Source organism: Megalops cyprinoides, chromosome 16, assembly GCF_013368585.1.
Source record: "Megalops cyprinoides isolate fMegCyp1 chromosome 16, fMegCyp1.pri, whole genome shotgun sequence".
NCBI lineage: Eukaryota > Metazoa > Chordata > Actinopteri > Elopiformes > Megalopidae > Megalops > Megalops cyprinoides.
In genome coordinates, this window is record NC_050598.1 from 16376599 (window position 1) to 16394646 (window position 18048).

The 18048-nt window shown below is 45.6% G+C and overlaps 1 protein-coding gene across 6 annotated transcripts in view; it reads right to left on the bottom strand.

Annotated features, from left to right (window-relative positions):
* LOC118790862 (plastin-3-like) overlaps window positions 1-18048 on the bottom strand; it is a 34206-nt gene continuing 16158 nt past the window's right edge. For 5 of the 6 annotated variants that reach the window (XM_036547963.1, XM_036547966.1, XM_036547964.1 and 2 more), the window contains exons 2-17: window positions 16962-17069; window positions 15618-15781; window positions 12501-12630; window positions 11994-12126; window positions 11564-11645; window positions 11265-11430; window positions 10648-10790; window positions 8649-8675; window positions 8280-8375; window positions 5393-5588; window positions 4295-4373; window positions 3930-4047; window positions 3527-3660; window positions 3001-3124; window positions 2108-2232; window positions 1-1246 (exon numbers count right to left, since the gene is read on the bottom strand). In XM_036547963.1, coding sequence (XP_036403856.1) covers window positions 1114-1246; window positions 2108-2232; window positions 3001-3124; window positions 3527-3660; window positions 3930-4047; window positions 4295-4373; window positions 5393-5588; window positions 8280-8375; window positions 8649-8675; window positions 10648-10790; window positions 11265-11430; window positions 11564-11645; window positions 11994-12126; window positions 12501-12630; window positions 15618-15781; window positions 16962-17022 — 1911 coding nt within the window. In that variant the 5' untranslated portion in view covers window positions 17023-17069 and the 3' untranslated portion in view covers window positions 1-1113. The remainder of the gene's footprint in view (window positions 1247-2107; window positions 2233-3000; window positions 3125-3526; window positions 3661-3929; window positions 4048-4294; window positions 4374-5392; window positions 5589-8279; window positions 8376-8648; window positions 8676-10647; window positions 10791-11264; window positions 11431-11563; window positions 11646-11993; window positions 12127-12500; window positions 12631-15617; window positions 15782-16961; window positions 17070-18048) is intronic. The other variant, XM_036547968.1, reaches the window with a different exon arrangement.

Below are 18048 nucleotides of genomic sequence, written 5' to 3' on the forward strand. Positions count from 1 at the left end.
TCAATGCTTGGAATAGGTTTATTTCAGTTTCACCAGCTGTCACTCAGACACAGGCCTTGCTGCCATGTTTTAATTGAGCTGTTTGGTCATCTGTAAATTACCAAGCGTCATATGGTTCACCTTTTCCAGTTTTCTCCGCCTTGTTAGGTCCTTTGAACCAGTGGTGACTATTTTACACCATTTCTGCTCCTCTCCACCAGCTTTGATCCTTTTGCAGCGGTTTATTTGCTTTGCCATGCTGCCATCTTCCCCCAGTTTTCCAACTCATGACCAATACAGCACAAAACCGATCTGGTCAAATAATCTGTCTGGCTCTGGGGGTACGTACTGACAACTTCAGATTATTCATTCATGCATAGTTCCTTGTTTTTTTTCCTTTATGTAAAAAGCACATTTATGTATACACGCACGCAAGACACATACTAAAATGCGTTCATAACTATGGAATGTTTTAAAGCTTCTACCTGGAAAGGTTGTATTTTGTGTTGTTGGTTTTTTGGTACATTGTATATAGGTATAAAAATAAGAAAATAAGCCTCCGTTTGAATGGTACAAAAAGCCACAAAGGAAAGCACTGCGTTACAGCAATACTGAGTGTGGTGAGCCTCGTTTTTCACTTCCAAAAACCATCACAATTGAGATGTACAGTCCATTAAAAATAACCCCAAGCTTCTAAGATCCACAGAGCAAACTACACCCGTCTCAATCTACACATCCCTAAGAAACAAAACAAATATGCAGGTAAAACATACAAGGAGTCTCGCATGGCTCTAGCCCACTGGGGCCTCTGTGTACCAAGTCATTTTGCAGATTTAAGATATGAATGCATTTCAATGTGTACCTTCGCAGATCCATCCATCACACTTTTGTGGGGGAAAAAAAAGACATTTCAGTCTTTTCTGTAACCCAACAATACAACCCCCCCACCCTTCCTCCAACACCCCGTCATGATTCCAGTCTTGACAAGCAAAATGATTCTTTAGTTTAAATGTCTGTCGATAGATTTATTTCAAACGATGGCTGTATTAATTCCTTTAACCAGAAGCCTTTCAACCAGCAAATGGCTTGTGGGCGAGACGTCGGCTCTGTTGCTGGCCCCGGCGCCTTGGACCCTTACGCCCGCTTCATCCCTCGCCCCATCAAACAGGCGAAGACCGTCATCACCATCTTGGGTTTGACCTCCACCAGGTCATCGGGGAGGGCGTAGACACGGGCTCCGATCTTCCTGGCCATGGAGACGGCGTATCTGTGGAGGGAGGGGAGGGAAAGGTCAGTTCTCTGTGGTTGTCTGGCCATTCCTACCCTGGCCAGTGCAGACAGCACCACCTGCTGGTGAAAAGCTGAAGTGTAGTAGGTATGAAGACGACCGCAAAGCCTTATCCCCTGTCAGATTTTCCCCGCAGACCTGCAGTAATGCTGATTGTAATGAGAAGGGAAGACAGCCGCATGATGTCTGCACCAGTCTGGCCTGGGTGGAGCTCATGACCTATGGGACAGTAACACTGCTTTCTACACACATGTATAGGCTCTATCACTGACTGTGGGACTTGTTCAGCATCTACAGAAGTCAGTATGAAACCACTCCTGTGGCTATATACTTTAAGAGAGCAAAGCTAATAATAATAATAATAATAATAATGCCTTTCATTTATAATAACATAAGTAACCAAGTAGCTCAATAAGCCTTGTAAATTATATTAATAAGCCAATTGAATTAAAAGTACATACAAACAGAAAACTGTTGTAATAGTCGTAAAAGACAAAATGATTAAAATACTAAGAACAGTGAAGAATATGCCTGAAAAGTCAATTCCCTGTCAGGCTCAGATGAGTAGAGACGAGTTCGAAAGCATGGGGGCCATGACACAAACTCTATCAGCTTTAGAGTGCAGCTTGGCTCGGGTTACAGAGAACTGAACACTGTCTGTGTTCCAATAGATCACACACACAACTAGGGACAAGGCTGTTCAGGGCTTTAGTACGTGTAATGGCTGTTGTCAGTACAGAATTTAACTAGGAGCAAGCGCAACTTCTGCAGTGTAGTGGCGTTATGTTTCCATGCTGTTGTCCCAGATTGGGAGCTCAAAGTGTTAGTGAGCACACTTACTTGGCATTGTCCAGCTTGTCCTCATCTGAGAGACTGCCTGTCTTCACCAGCTCATAGTTGATGCTGCCTGGCTGAATGGCATCGATCAAGTCCACAACAGCGAGGCTGGAGCTAATCTCTTTATCCTGGAGATCGAACATAAATTCTGTTAAGCTATGCATGAGGCTGTTCCCTGAAGCATGCTCAGGACTCTACAAAACAGGTGGCATTCATCATCAAAAACGGGTCATAAAATTAAGGAAAAGGTCAGTAAGTGTTGAAAATAACAACTGCAGCTGGATGCACCAAACTCCCACTTACTACAGGACTGAACTTACATTTACAAATCAAACACTTTCTCCAGTTTTCATTTTCATAAAACCACTCTAGATGACTTTACATCTCAAAGTCTGCACTCTATACTTATTTGCCTTTGCAGACTTAAGTTATCACTACTAAACAGTAACTGGCATAATTCACGAGAGTCTACATTTAACTACAGGAGTTTCACGCAAAAAGATTCAGGGCCAAAGGCACAAAGTGTAACGAGTATTAAACTTCAGAGGTCTTTGGGAAAGGCTCATTGGGACAGCGGCCACTGGGGCTCCCAAGTGGCTCTGCCAGCTAAAGCATTTGCTCCGAGAGCAGGCTGAGCCCTAAGGCTGGGTACAAAACTGGCTGTGTCATAAGCCGACAGTGACCAGGAGCCTACAACAGTGGAACAAATTAGCTGTGTGTAGGTCAGTCAGGGTGGCATTTAAGCGTTCTGGAGGACAGCCCTCCGCAGAGGTTTCCACTGTAGGACTAGCGCAATGGGAATAGGACTAGTAATGTACAACGGGCAATATCAAACTGGGGGGAAAAAGGGAGAAAGCATAAAGAAAACCCACAAATAAATACATGTGTCCACTGACCTTGAAGCTTGATATTTTGGAAGTCTTGCCCGCCTCAGCCAAAGTCTTATTGACCCAGTTGACAATGATGTCATCATTAGCTTTCTGTCCATCTCCAAGGTCCTCTAGAACGTTCAGAGTGTATCTGGAAATATGAGAAGAGTTCACCTCACATTAGTCACCAACAGAGGAACATGGACTTACTTCTACTGTCACATATTTACATCATCAAGTTAAGTCTCAGCACATTCATTAAAAAAATATTAGGGTATTAGAGTTAGAATATTTTTGTTGGATACAATGTTTATGGATGTCCTGACCAAAATATCACAATATCTAGGTGAAGTTGCCCCAAATGTGTTCTGGGACCAACAGTGAATGGCAGACAGCTGGGTCAGACCAGGGTGAAGGGCAGGCACTCTCTACCCCTACAGAGAAGCTCACGTTCTTTTGTTGGCCTTTTTGTTACTTAGTCCTTACTTATTCAGTCTCAAATTGCACTCTTGATGTGATGATAACCCCTTGACAACTGATTCTCTCCTCCTACCTCCTCATCAGCTGCCACACCAGGGCCAGCGTGAGGGTGGCGTTGCCGTCATTCAGGTCCTGCCCGCCGATGCCCACCAGAGAGAACTTGGCCTCGTGCTTCCCAAGCTCCACAGCGTAGTTACAGTTCTCCAGCTGCGCAGACAGGGGGGGAGCTGCAGTTACTGGCAGGACATGATCACGGCAATACTTTATCTCTCAGCTCTTTACAGAAAGAGAAACTTTAACAAGCATCTGCTGTTACTTGCAAGTTATGCTAACAGAGGACAGTAAGTCTGACTCAAGTAAACGAATTTGGCTTTCTTCACTGCACTCCAAACAGAAACAGGAGCACAGAGGTGTTATAGACAACCTTCCTTGAAAAAGAAAGAAAAAAACAGTGCTGGTTGGTCTGCAATATTTACCTTCTTCATATTAGCCCCAATTTTGGGGTATGGTGGCTTGTTCACTTTGTTGTTCCAGTCGACTGGAACCTTGATCTTCTCGTACAGTTGCAAGATGACTAGGGCGTCTTGCAGGTCACTGCAGGTAAACACACACACAACTACTGCACAGGCTCTACACCAGCCAAATGATGTCTGATAACTGCAACTATTGTATTTCTTAGTTCTATGTATGCAAGCCATCAAACAACTGGAATGGAATACTTTGCAGAACTAGAGAGACACACAGCTTTTTTCTTTTTCCAATGACAATAACAAACATGGGCAAAAAGTACAGACTGAAAAAGGAGCATTGTCTGAGAGGTGGGTGGCGGGGGGAACCTCACCCGTAGAGGTGGTTGACATGGGGGTTCACCCCTAGCGAGTTCATCCAGTTACGGAACGTCCTCTCCTCTCGCGTCTCACCTGAGGACAGAGACACCGGTCAGCAGATGATCCACTGAGACAGTTTTCACTTCTGTGTCTCCACTGTCACTGAACGAAGGCTTTTCAAAACTGAAGCTCATCAAATGCATTGCTTGATATCTGAGCAATATTAAAGCAACACAAGCAGAATAGCAGCACAAGAACATATAATGTCAATAACAGGTCATTAAGCCCATCTTAGCTTGTCATTTGTCTGTAATATAGAACGATAAATAGTTTGGAGTCCATCTCATCCACAACCAAAGTTATCAATTACATTACATTATTGTCATTTAACAGATGTTTACTGAGGCAATTGTGTGTTAGGTACCTTTCCAAAGGGTATAACAGCAGCGCCCTAGCAGGGAACCGAACCAAAAACCTTCCAGTTACAATCACTGCACCTTACCACCACACTATACTGCTGCATCCTGCAAGCAATCCTGCAGCTATACCCAATTCAACACCAGGGGGAGCTCTGACTCAAAAGAAGGTATGTATCATGTTTGCTGTCTCAATTCATTCGACTGTGCCATTAATATTTTCCACAGGAGTTCAAACCAGACCAGAAACTGAGTAAGCTGCATGTGAGTGGTGAGGTCACATTCCAGCATGACACTAAATAAAGATATCAAATGTCAAGCAGACAAACACTGTACTGCTAAGTCATATGAGAGCAGCTTCTCACTTGATTTATTCGAGCACTTCTTCTCTGAACTGCTGCATTTTCAAGCAAAGTGAATGGGCCAATGATTTAGTTGCCCTAAGAATGTGATTATGTTGAGAGAGGCGGTCTTAGATAAGTGTCATGAGGGACAAGGATGCAGCAGTTCACTGTTTTCTGTATGGTATGAGAACAGATCACAGCAGTTCACCTTCTGCAGTTTATTTGAGGGCAGGCTACTGTACGTATAATCCTCATGTTCATACATTGAGGGCGTGACTGAAATTATCTAGAATGTTCCATGACCGTTCAGTATCTTTAAATATGCAGTATTTCTAAATGTGGCCACACCCACCTTCCAGTCTCCCCCAGTCGATGTCCTGGTTCTCGGGCTTCGTGAGGGAGGGATACTTGTTGAAGAGGTTGGCCACGAAGGCCAGGTTGAGTTTGGGGTTGCCGCTGACGACATCGGCAGGGGTGACGAACTGCCGGCAGCCGAGCCTGTCAGCCTGCTGCAGCATGTACTCAGCTCTCTTGAGGTCGTCCTTCTCCTGCAGGGCACAGCACATCCACTTTACTGAAGTCACATGACACAGCAGCACACGATCACTGCCTGTATAAGACACTGGAACTTGCGGGCTCGTCCTCAAAGGTACAATTGGTCACACTGCAACGTAATTTGCTTACACCACAACTAGCTAGCTTTTTCCATTGCAGAATTTCCATAAATAATGCCTTAGAGGAGATTCAGTAACAGATTATACCCTCATGGCTTTACATAATCAAGGTTTCACACAGTTAAGCACAACAAATGACAGGACTGTAAAACTGCGGGTTGTTCAGTCAATCTTGAGATGACAAAACCAAGCCAATCTTTTTCTGTAATTTGTTCAAAATGTTTGTCGGTTATTTTTAAAACTAACACATGACTACTCCACTAAAACCTCTGGGGTCAGAGGCTGTCACAAGGATCTTGCTATTATGTAAGACATTTACTGCCATATGCCCCATTGTGTCAAACGGTATTTTGCCCAAGAGCTACACAGTGTGCCACTGTGTCAGGCTGTTTGTGGTGCGACCCTCAGCGGACGACGCAAACACAGCAGCGGGACGCTCATATCAAAGGGCCCTTCTCTCAGCGTGGCACAGCCGTCTCTCTCACTTCAGATGAGTAACCGTCCCTCCGGCCGCCAGCGAACAGCGACCTCAGGGCGAACGCATCCACAAGCCTTTGTCGCCGACTGAATCACTCCATTTTTCTTCAGAAACCACACCAGTGTGAGGGGTGACCTCAGGAAACCAAACTGTACAACAATGTGTTGATTCCACATTTTGACTGAAGAAAAGCTGAGGTCAATGGGAAAAATTTCTCAAGTGTGAACCCAAGTTTTTCTTGTTTCCTTTTCTTTTTTTTCCCCTGTGTTGTACAGACTGGTGAAGCTAGAAAATGAATACGCCACCAAAACAGGACTGTTCCAAGCTAAGAATGCTACATGTTTTGTAGCATTTTAGTACTTGCTTGGTAGATGACCTTATACATGGTGACTTACAGAGCTTACTGTACAATTTACATCACCCAGTCATTTAGCTGGATGTTTACTGAGGCAGTTCAGGTTATGCATCTTGCTCAAGGGCATGTTGGCCCACCAGGAAATCAATCCTGCACTGTTCTGGTTACATCAGTGCCCTTTCATACAGTGCGTCGAGTATCATGACCCCCATCAGAGCAAAGGCGGAGTTGAGATGTACATTTTCACATTTAGCACACAGACCTCAATAGGTTTACTTCGAGGTGAACTGTGGTGTGGAAATTAATTATTTGAATAGAGGTTTTCACTTTTGACATGGCAGAACACAGTCTCCATGGCAGCGCAGCATCAAAACCCACATCCTTTTTAGCCACACTGCAGTTTTGCAAGGGGACTCAACTCGCATGGAAACATTTTCATTCATTTCAACAATATACATGACAACACACAGTGTAATTCTGAGATATTCTACTCATAATGTTCTCATACTGTTATTAAGTTTTACTGTACCGAGCAGACACAGCATGGGTATCTCTGATATGCTGATTATCAGTTGTCATCAAGGGGGTTGATAAACTGAGGGTCTAATGTGACACAGACTAAAGTCAAAGGCTAACTGGCTGTGGCAATGACTGGAGGTGATACAAGTAATGCATCTGAGACGCCTGCTTTGCACCAGGCTACACATGCCTTCTGGTGGGATTTTCTCATTCCTCTTGTACAACTGTGGAAAAATACATCTGGGCACTGTTCTTTCAGCCCTAGATTTCCTAGATAATTAGAGCACTACATTTCTATCGAGGGTCAGGGTGGATTTTTTTCAGAGCACAGCCCTGGATCTCCTTAAAGCCTTTCCCAGGGATCGGTGCACCCCCTACAGTGGTGATGAAGAGAAGGGAGAGACCTGAAATGTTGTGTGGAATCAGGAACTCCAGCACGCACTCTGCAATAAATTCTCCCTCCTCTCCCTGATCTTGACCAGAGCAGGCACAGCACACTAATTCAACTCCCTCTATGCCGATACTCACCAGTGCAGGCACGACAAAATAAATCTTTTCCTTTCCCCTGATCTCGAAATTGGCTGGCGCGACGCGCTAAATCTTCCCACCTACTTGATCTTGCCCAGGAAAACCTGACACATGCGTCTGTGTCATAACTACCGCGGAGCACCAGCTGTTCCCTGACACAAAGCAAGCCCCTTCTCTCCACCAAGCCTTCATACCGAGCACGCTCAGGCGATAAGCAGGCTCAACAAGCCATTCCGCATGTTGACTGGATCCCTAATTAAAGACGCACGGGCCGTGCAGATGAGTGCCAGTGGGTGACACTCTGCAAGGCAACTCAGTGGGCAGGAAAACAACGTATGTTCAGAAGGTTCAAACGATAGTAGAAAGGTAAAATAGAGCTCAAACAGTGGCATACAAATGGATTTCCTGGATTTTTTTGTACAGCAACCTTTCAAAATTCATCCAACTGCGGCATAAGAGCTACACAGATGCAAGCAATATGTATGTGATACACTAAACAGCGGTCATATGCTAGTCATATGCTAAGGACCCAAAAGAAGAAAGGAACGTGAATCTGCCATTTTCAGCCCACACAAAGCCTTTTGATCATTCATGTGTCGTGATGCTTAGAGGACCACTACGTCTGCACGAGGCACTTGAGACAGGGTTCTCCCTGGATGCAGGGGATTGTGGGAGTGACACTCACGCTGAAGCCGGACATGTTGATGTCAATGCGGGGCTCATCTTCTTTGGTCCCTTTGGGGGCGATCTGGTTCAGGAGGTGGAAGTAGGCCCTGGAGTCCTGCAGGGAGAAAGGGAAACTTTAATTCAGGCCCCTCCCCCTTCTGAGACAAACTGTCTGAGGATGCAAAACTGATCTGATGGAGGATGACATCATGGCACAGGACAAACAGGATGGAGACTGGGCAGACATGCTTGGTCCCTGAGACAAGGGGAGGAAAACAACAGGGGGGGAACCGTGTGAATTCAGACATGGACATCCAGGCAAACATACAACAAAAAAATGATGTTCATGCCAACAGGTGATCTATTGGAAAGATACTGTGGGCGGTACCTTCACTGAATTAGAGAAGTCTGTTAGCTGGGGCACAGAGAGAGACAAAGTCAAAAATCATCAACACCAGATATCAATAAAATAATCACAGCTAGGACACTCCTTTTAGAACCAGTATGACACTGATCTCTAAAAGCTGTACTTTTTTTTACAAATATATTACATCATTTTAAAAAACTGGGCCCTCCTACAAAACTACTATTCAACATATGGTGACTAAACATACAAAACAGTGTAGCAACAATATCTGCTTGACATGTGCCCACTCCTGTTCTGAGAGATCTATGGCTCTGATGATCTCAGAGATACCTCTCAACCAGCAGCTGACTACATGTGACTCAAGTTCCCATGCACTCACTGGCTCCAATTACGTGTAACTGGTGGATCCACTGAGGAAGCCACTGATCATGCGTCATGTACAACACTGTGGATTCATACAGCTAACAGGAGGCAAGTTCAACACGTGTCTGCCAGTGAGGGCCAACGAGCCTTTAAACTTGAGCACTTCCTCCCATCCCAGTGGATATTTGGGTTGGTGATGGGTAGGGCTATGGACCACTTTATCTTGGTGAGACATATGGAGAAGTGCGTGTCAGGTCATTTCTGAGAAACAGGCTTTTGAATATGGGCATAATATTTTACATATCAGACTGGGAAACATAAAAGGAGGTCTCAGATGGATGCCAGCCAAAACTGGACATGTACTCTGACATGGAAATGAGGGGGATGAATGCTTTTCATGTCATTTTAACTCCCCGTCCAGAACCTTCACCACTGATTCACTAAACAACAACAGCGGGTTACAGCCATTCTAATCCTCATTTACTTTTAGTCTTCAAAAATAAACAGGCAGTTATCATTTCAACGTTCTCCTTCAAAGAAAAATAAACAAGTTAAATTGTTATTGAACTGTCCTTCGAGAGCGCAACAGAGGAAGTCCTTGCCGAGAAGGACTGCTCTCTGCTCCTGTATTCCTGTGATTGCTCGCTGTCTGCACAACAGGCACTTTCATTAAAGTTTCACTGCTTTTATACCATTAGCTCATTCAGACAGCCCACGGAGTGAGCCGGGAGGGCTATAAATAGCTGGGGAGCTGGAGCAGGTCAATAAGTGGAAGACGAGGAGTTTGAAACGGGAGAGGTAAAACCATACTCCCGGACCGTGAGAGGATTACAGAGCTGCCGCAGCCCGCGATGCATTAGGCGCATAAATACGATGCATTTGAAATGAGCCTGACAGTAACTCACGTGGAATCTCAGTGCCACCCTGCACCTGTGGACATCCGAGGTCTGGCCAAAACACACAATCCTATTGTACAGTTTCTACTCCTGCTTGACTGAAAGGTGTAGCTCATCCAGCCACATGTCCACAGTGTCAAAGACACAGCGGTCTGCTGGGCGAACCAGTCAGCCCTGCTACGGTTTATCTGGCGACATTCTCTTCATACAAGGTAACAGTGAGCAGTGGCATGTCGACGTGAGGATCTATGGATGGATACTCCTGTGAGAGACCTCCTTTTATAAAGTTACCATTGCAGTTAGGAAACACTGACGACACAATTGGTCTGGATATTGAAATCTTATACTCATCTTGGCCTATAAATCTTTTTTGTCTGAATTTACAATATATTTTCTTTCGCCAAACTGGCGTAAGCTAGAATACATAATGTTTATGAGAAATTTCACAGACTTGCAAGACATGAAGTTTAAAACTCATTTTTTCCTAGCTAACCAACAAAAATATTCCAATAGCCAAAGGCAGGAGAAGGGTCTTGGAATTTCTCTGATGGTTTTTTATGTAGCTTTAAAACACAGGGTAAAAGTGATGCAGCCACAGTTGCATGAAGTAGCGATCGTGTAGTCATCGCAACTTGTCTGTGAACATTCCCCGTTACCAGCCTCTCTACTTTCAACAACCAGGGGAAGAGCCCAAAGCAGCTATAATGAAGCATTACACAGCGAGAAGCATAGCCCTGCACCCAAACCACAAAGAGGCCTACCTTGATGTCGGAGCTGAAGTTGTTGATCTTGCTCCAGCCGGCATTCTCCAGGTGGAAGTTGGCCCAGCGCAACAGCAGCTCCTCGGGGGACAGCTTCATCAGGTCCTCCAGGGTCTCGCCCTCTCTCAGCAGGGCAGCCAGGGCTAGGGCACAGAGTGACAAAAAACAGCAGCGTGGGCACGAGGAGCTGGGGGACAGTTCATGAATGAACACGTAAAATACAATGACAGAGGCATTCCACACAGCTACCAAGGATCCTCCATCAGAGGTAACTTGAGGTTGTGTGTACTCTGCCTCACTTATAAGTCGCTTTGGACAAAAGCATCTGCCAAATGAATAAACGTAAATGTAAGGTAACAGGGTATCAGATTGTGATTACATTCAAAATTCTGCCTTTCCCCTGCCATAGGATCTAGGGTTCTTAGGTCCTATCAGTGAAACTCCTTAGCACATCAACATGAACAGTGACCAGATCTCCTCAGCCAAACAAGGGAGGGCCACACACAGCGCCTCTTCTCCTTAGCGAATTCCAGCCTCCAGTCTGCTAATCTGCAGACGGTCACGTGACGCCGCCGGGCCCCTCGTTCCCGCCCCAGCGCCGGTCTCGCTTCCCGTACCTTCGTTCCTGCTGAGCTCGATGTCGGCGAACAGGCCGATCTTGATGATCTGCCACAGCAGACCAAGCACCAGGTGGGGCTTGCCTTCCCGTAGGTCCATCGCCCCGATGTTGACCACGTGGCAGCCGATGGCTGAGGCCGAGTTCAGGGCCAGGTTCAGGTTCTCCTGCAGGGTGAGGGAGAGGGGGGACAACACAGGCCTGGGTCAGCAGAGCTGGGGCTGAACTCCCTGCCACGGTGAACAGGCCTCCATCTATCAGCCGAGCGGCCATGAGATTTACCCCCCCGCCAGGACCCACCTGAGTAGTGAACGGCGTCAGCTTCTTCTTATTTATTGTTCTCTCGTCGATCGTGTCGGGCACCGACAGGTTGATCATTTTACTGGAGAACACATGGAAAAACAAAATTACATTGTTTGCAACATATACAAGTTTATTATTAGTACTAACAGAGACAAGAGGAAATAACTGCAGACAGTACTACGGTACAATACATTATTCTATCAATTTGCCTATCAGACAGCCTTATCTGAGGTGATTAGATGTGACATATTATCTACAAATGAGGGTATATGCAAATGCAACTCTAATTCAGCACCCTGTTCAAGTGAACACCTGCAGTGCCGCACATAAGAACGGGTTCCAAGCCCCGTTCCTTTCACTGCTTTGCAACACCGCTACCTAGAGACAGGGGACAGGAAAAGCAGTGAAGACGGACGGAGAGCCTCACCAGAGCACGATGCCGTCGCCCACTGCCTTGAACAGCGAGTTGGTGTTGGGGTCCATGGGCAGAACGTGCTTGCAGTCTGGGTCATTTTCCAGGGCTTTGTTGATCCAGTTCACAAACGCATACCTCTCCTCCTCTGAAGTGAAGAAACAGACGGAAAAAAGGAAGCAACGGTGAAAGGCTGCAGACTCAACAAATATACATCTTTTTCCATCCTCTCTCAAGGTAAACTTGTCCCCTGTATCTCGGTGCCTCATGAAATATGGACACATGGTTATGCTAAATTTAGTTATCCTTGCCATCACTTTTCAAACTTACATACTCAGCTTCATAGCTGAATAATTAAGTGATTGAAAGTTAAACAGAGCTCCGAGTTCTCCCCCAAACTGCCTTGCAATGCAGATAATGCTGTCTACAGATGACAACCCCAAGAGACTCTAATCTAGCTGGGGTCTGAAGGAGTTAGTGCGGTCTGAGTTTTGATTGGACGACTGCTTCCCCATGTCTCACCTGAGAAGGAGTGCTGGGTGCCCTCGCTGGACAGCTCTGAGGTGCCCCCGATGGCCAGGATGCCCTCCTTCCGGTTGATGGCCTTCCTGAAGCTCTTGGCGATGTCGCTGCTCTTCAGCTCCTGGAAGATCTGCAGGGGGGGTACAGAGGATGGGAGGAGACAGAGGTCAGAGGTTAACAGCGTGAGCTGAGAACTAATAAGCCCTGGCCCTGCATTTACCAGCAGCGCTGCAGTCCGCTCCTCTCCAAGCCTCAGTGCCTTTGGCCCATTAGCGCACGCCCTCGGCTTTAACTGGAGGCGTACACCAAATTAAGCATGACAGACAACACCGCCGCCGCAGAGGCCTCCTCACGGAGGTGAAAACAAACACGGGGCTGTTGAGTCAACAGCGCGGCGAGCGCGTCCCCCAGGAGGGGGCAGCGCAGCGGAGCAGCAGCTGACTGGCTGATGGGAGGCAGGGGAACTGGTTTCTGTGTGGCTCCCTCATGAACATCCACAGGTAGAGCGGTCTGACTCCACACAGCACCGAGACCCCAAGGGGGACAGGAAGAGAGGAACACAACCTAACAAGGACAAAGCAGCCTTTTACAAAAGAACAGCTACGAGTCTGAAAGAAGAAGTCATTTCTTCCACATCCTGTACTGGATGTAATGCCATGAATTGTAAATGGCACAGCTGTGAAGTGTGGCAATTAGGGAGCTTAGTTTACAAGCCAGGAATTGCACACTGGAAATCAAGAAGAAATGCTCACCATACACGCAAATACAAACCTGCACTACACAGGCCCTCTTCACCACAACCTTTCCTTACACTACAGTGAGCGGTGTAAGACATGCCAAACTAAGGCCACTTTTTCACCATGCCAACAGTGGGAAAGTGTGGTTTGAGGAAGAGGGAGCTGTTGAAGTCTAAGTTATGAGTTGATAATCATAGCCACCTGACCTGACTGAGAATGTACAGGACAAAACTGCAGCTATGAAATATAATGGAAAACTGTGGGAACTTGTGAAAGCTCTGGACTGCCTTCAACACTGCATGCCCTGAAAAAAAAGCCTCCAGACCTTGTTCCAAAACTGAAAGGGATCTACAAGTGTCTGAGAGTGTGTGTGATGGGGGGCACTCCATATCCCAGAGTGATTGCAATTCCACAATCTACATGGAACACAAGAATAATGACCCAAATTTTCCACTTCCTTAGGGAAAGCACTCTTTGATCAAACAAAGGCCCTGTGATGCACATTAGGGAAATCATTTTTCACAGCTGAGAAGGCCCGGGCACACAGAGAATCTCAGAATCTCACCCTCACAGTCACTACACAGGCGGTATTACTGCTGATAACCACCCAGCCTTGCTTTATTCAAATGCCAATGTGATGTTAATATTAATACTTATAGCCGTATCCATATGGGGCAGCAGTGTGGCATAGTGGTAAGGAGCAGGACTCACTACTGAAAGGTTGTTGGTTTGATTCACTGCTGGGGTACTGCTGTGGTACCTTTGGGCAAGATACTTAACCCACAATTGCCTCAGTAAATATCCAGCTGTATAAATTGATGCAGTTGTAATCTACTGAATCCAAGTCACTCTGGATAAGAGCATCTGCTAAATGACAATAATGTAATGTATCAATAAAACAAGAAATGACAAAAAGTGAGCTAATTTATAAAGGCAAGTTGAGATACCTCTAATAACCAACTGAATACTTCCCACACTGCATTTATACACTGCAAGTTCCCTCCTTTGGTGAACCTACAGTATCATCACCTGAACTGAATTTTGACAATTTGATTGACAATTTAATAGCGACCCAGAACTCCTTCAAAGGACCAGGAAGGAACAGAGGGCTCATAATCTCACGAAAGATAAATGGTGGCTAATGGAATCACTGCCCTGACAGAGAGGAAGTCAAACGGGCAGATAAGCCAGTAAACCAGACCAACAGAGCAGGATTTAAAGTCAGTCTACTTTGGCAAAAGTAATCTGTTAAAAAAAAAAAAAAAAAAAAAAAGATCAACGTGATAATGATTCCAGTTACTCACATCCTGAGAATAAAATAGAAGACATGTGTGCTTTTAGAACAATTTCACTGAGACAGCTGGGCTTACTTAAAAAAAAATTCCAGACAGTTTTGAAAAATTAATTCAGCTGAGGCTCAAAGTCTGCAAAAACGAGCACTTCCCTAAAGCCCAAGTCTAAACTACTGCTCACCCTGACCCATATTCCTGACATGGAAGCCCTCTTGACCTTAAACCTGAGGGCTTCCATGCTGTGCCACTCAGACTGGGCTCAGGTTAACCCTTGGAGCCAGAGGTCAGTCTCCGATTATACACTCTAGCCTGGCTGTTCAAAGCAGAAATTCGACAGTAGCAGAGTCGAGGTCAGCGGGGGCTCTGTTTACAGAACACTCTGCAGGACATTTTGACAGTTTACTCGCAGTCTGTACGAACTTCCTGCCATTATTCGTTGTCCCCAACAGCTTGACGGCCAGGCAACAAGGTGGTGAATGCTGTGAGGTGGTGAACACGTCCTTTGATGCCCCACACTCAGTTGTAAATTCATACAGTGAGCAAAAATAATCTATTTTCAGCACAAATGATGAAAGAAACTGACAACAAAAAAAGGAAAGTTTGTTTTGTCTTTGAAACAGCCAGAGACTGGAAGTTGTGGAAAAAGACATCCAAAAATAGACACATTTATTTCATAGAATGCTATGAGAAAATGTAAATTTGACCACATCAAAAGACAGAAATGAATGAGGTTTTTCATTTGGGTACGAGACACCACATCGCTCCTCTCCCAGAGGCCTGTAAATTCCTCCTCTTCCTTTATTCATGAAACTAAATACTGTTCTGCACTACTTTATGCTGACCTCATTTCCTTCTAGGAGTGTGTGTGTGTGTGTGTGTGTGTATATGTGTGTGTGTGTACATTGGTGTGCATACACTAAGGTAGGTGTCACTTTTCCTTCGAATTTCTATATTGAGCTACAGAACAAAATTTGGAAAGACTACTTTTTACTATAGTAAACAGGGTTTAGCGCCTCATGCTCAGGGAAGCAATAGAAGAGGATGCATTACTGTGACAGGCAGTAAGTAAGTAGTGTGGAATGACTTACAGAGACAAATTCATCGAAGCTGATCTTGTTGTCTTTGTTGCGGTCACCCTCCTGCATCAGCTTTTCGATAATCTCCCTGACTTTGTACCCAGGCAGGGGTAGATTGGCCTCCTTGAACAGATCGTGCAGCTCATGGTCGCAGATGAAGCCGTTGCTGTTCAAGTCTGAGGAGGAAAAAGCACAAGATTAGGATCAGCGAACCTGGTCGGAGGTTAGGGAAGGAGGTAGGAGAAGTTAGGCTTAGGGGTTGGACCCCCAACTACTGAACTGTGGGCCTGAGTCCCAGCTCTCCGAAAAATACTCTCTAACCTTACCTATGTGCTGCTATGACTTTAAACTCAATATGATCATAAAATATTTTAAAGTTCTATGGAACAATGTAATAGGTATTACAAAATAAAACTCAGAGAAAATGTACAACTGGATACATCAAACTGAACGGAAGCAGACAGCCATTAAAACATTGATTTTGGAATTCTGGGTACAACCAACCAAACCTACTCTGAATCATTTACATTACATTTTATTGTAACATCCAGCTGTATTAAAGTATTACAGCATAAGCCTACAAGTAATGAAAGATGTCCAGAGCACAGCTGCTTGCTATGCAAATAACTGTCAGTGATCAAAGTTTCCAGACTCGCATGCAGTCACGGTCCAGAGAGAGAATATACTGCCACTTCCATCCTTTCAGACACTCTTTTATCAAGAACACAGCGGCCGGCTATCTGCACATCAGCGTTGCTGCCTTCTCTCCGCCAGCAAGCAGCTCTTACGCCCTATTCAAATGACAGCTCCTATTACAGCTGAGAGAGGAAGCAGGTCAGCGTTCACTGCCAGGATACAAGGCATGTTTGCTTACGAACGAGCGGCTGATAAAACAAGATTTAATTAAGTGAGCCGGCCTGTGAGATTTATGGCTTTCTTATCGTGGCTTTAACCACCTGGCAGTTTTCCCTATGAGAACAACTAAGACAGTTGAGCGAGGTGCAGTCATGCTAGTGATTACTCTGACCCACAACTTGTTTGACAGCCGTATCTGCGTTTCACAAATCAGTGCAGTACCTATTAGATGCAAACCATGACGACCAAAAGTCCTTAAAAATATTGCTGTAGCACTAGACTCTACAACACCAACACCACTTAATTTCAGTGGAGCTGTGACTTTGTATTATGGCTCTTTCTTGCCACCTGTTCTGGGAGAAGTTAAGGTACAACTGCAGTGGAAAGAGCTTTGATTGGCTGCATGGTTATTCGGGTAAATATGGAGCCCTAGTAAGCTTGGCTTGGCCTTGGCTTTGAGTGACATGTGGTCCCACCTCTAGGACAGTGACGGACACTCACCCACTTTCCCAAAGGCCTCCCGCAGCTCCTCCAGCTCCTCTTTAGAGATCTTTCCTGCCATCACCCCGGAGACAACCTGCAGCTGCTAGTCTGAGAGCGTCACTGGTCCTGTGGAGAGAGGGAAAAGGAGGGACCATGAGGGTTAGAGGAGAGGACTACATCCACACATATAGTCTGTCCCTTTGCGGTCTTCACCAGAGCTCAAAGCTTCACTTTGACAGGGCTGCTCTGGTGGTCTTCTATGCACTGGTGGTTTCCTATAGCACCCTACAAGAGTTTAAAGAGGACAGACAGGCCTCTCCATGACACAGTAAAATGAATTTACGTAAAGATGCAAAGAATTGGGTCCTAAATAGCAGACATGCAAAGTTATGACCGGGTTGGGCTCTAGCTCTTTTCTGCCCCTGTACACTCATTCTGTACCTCCCTCACGCACAGACAATAGCCAACCCTGAACGGACTGTCCCCTACAGGTCAGACTGACACCTATGGAACACAGCGGGAGTACTCCAAACTCCTCTCAGTGCTGGATGGCAAGGCCTGGAATCCTACCAGCACCCTGAGTGATGACTATGTTGATCTATGTTTGCTGCCTTACAGTGAGTCACTCTTCAAATCAGCCAATTTTAGCAGTTAATGGTCGACTACAGGATCATTTTGAGCCATTACGGCAAAGCTCTCTCTCGCCGAAAGTGACGCTTTACGGATTTCTGCTCGGCAATAATGGAGGAAAATGTCTCTGTGATTGTGGCTCACAATTCAAAACGCCACAGTAATTGCTGTAATAACGCCCATTCAAGCCAGTGTAGGTACTACTTTCGAGGTGGGCACTACAAGGAAAGATTTATTCCCTTCAGCTCCGATGGGTCACCAAAAAGCTTCCAGGTTCTCAGCACATCAACACTTTTAGATTGGTTAGCGCTGACGTCTTTCCCCCAAAGTGCCAGAGCACTCTGGGTAATGACCTCTGCATAAGCTGACCGCCTGAGACTTGCTTTGTTGTGGTCCATTAAAGCTTTGCACTCAGAGACACTCCTTACCGTAAACAGTCACAGTGAGGGTGCCCAGCCCATAAACATTTATTCGC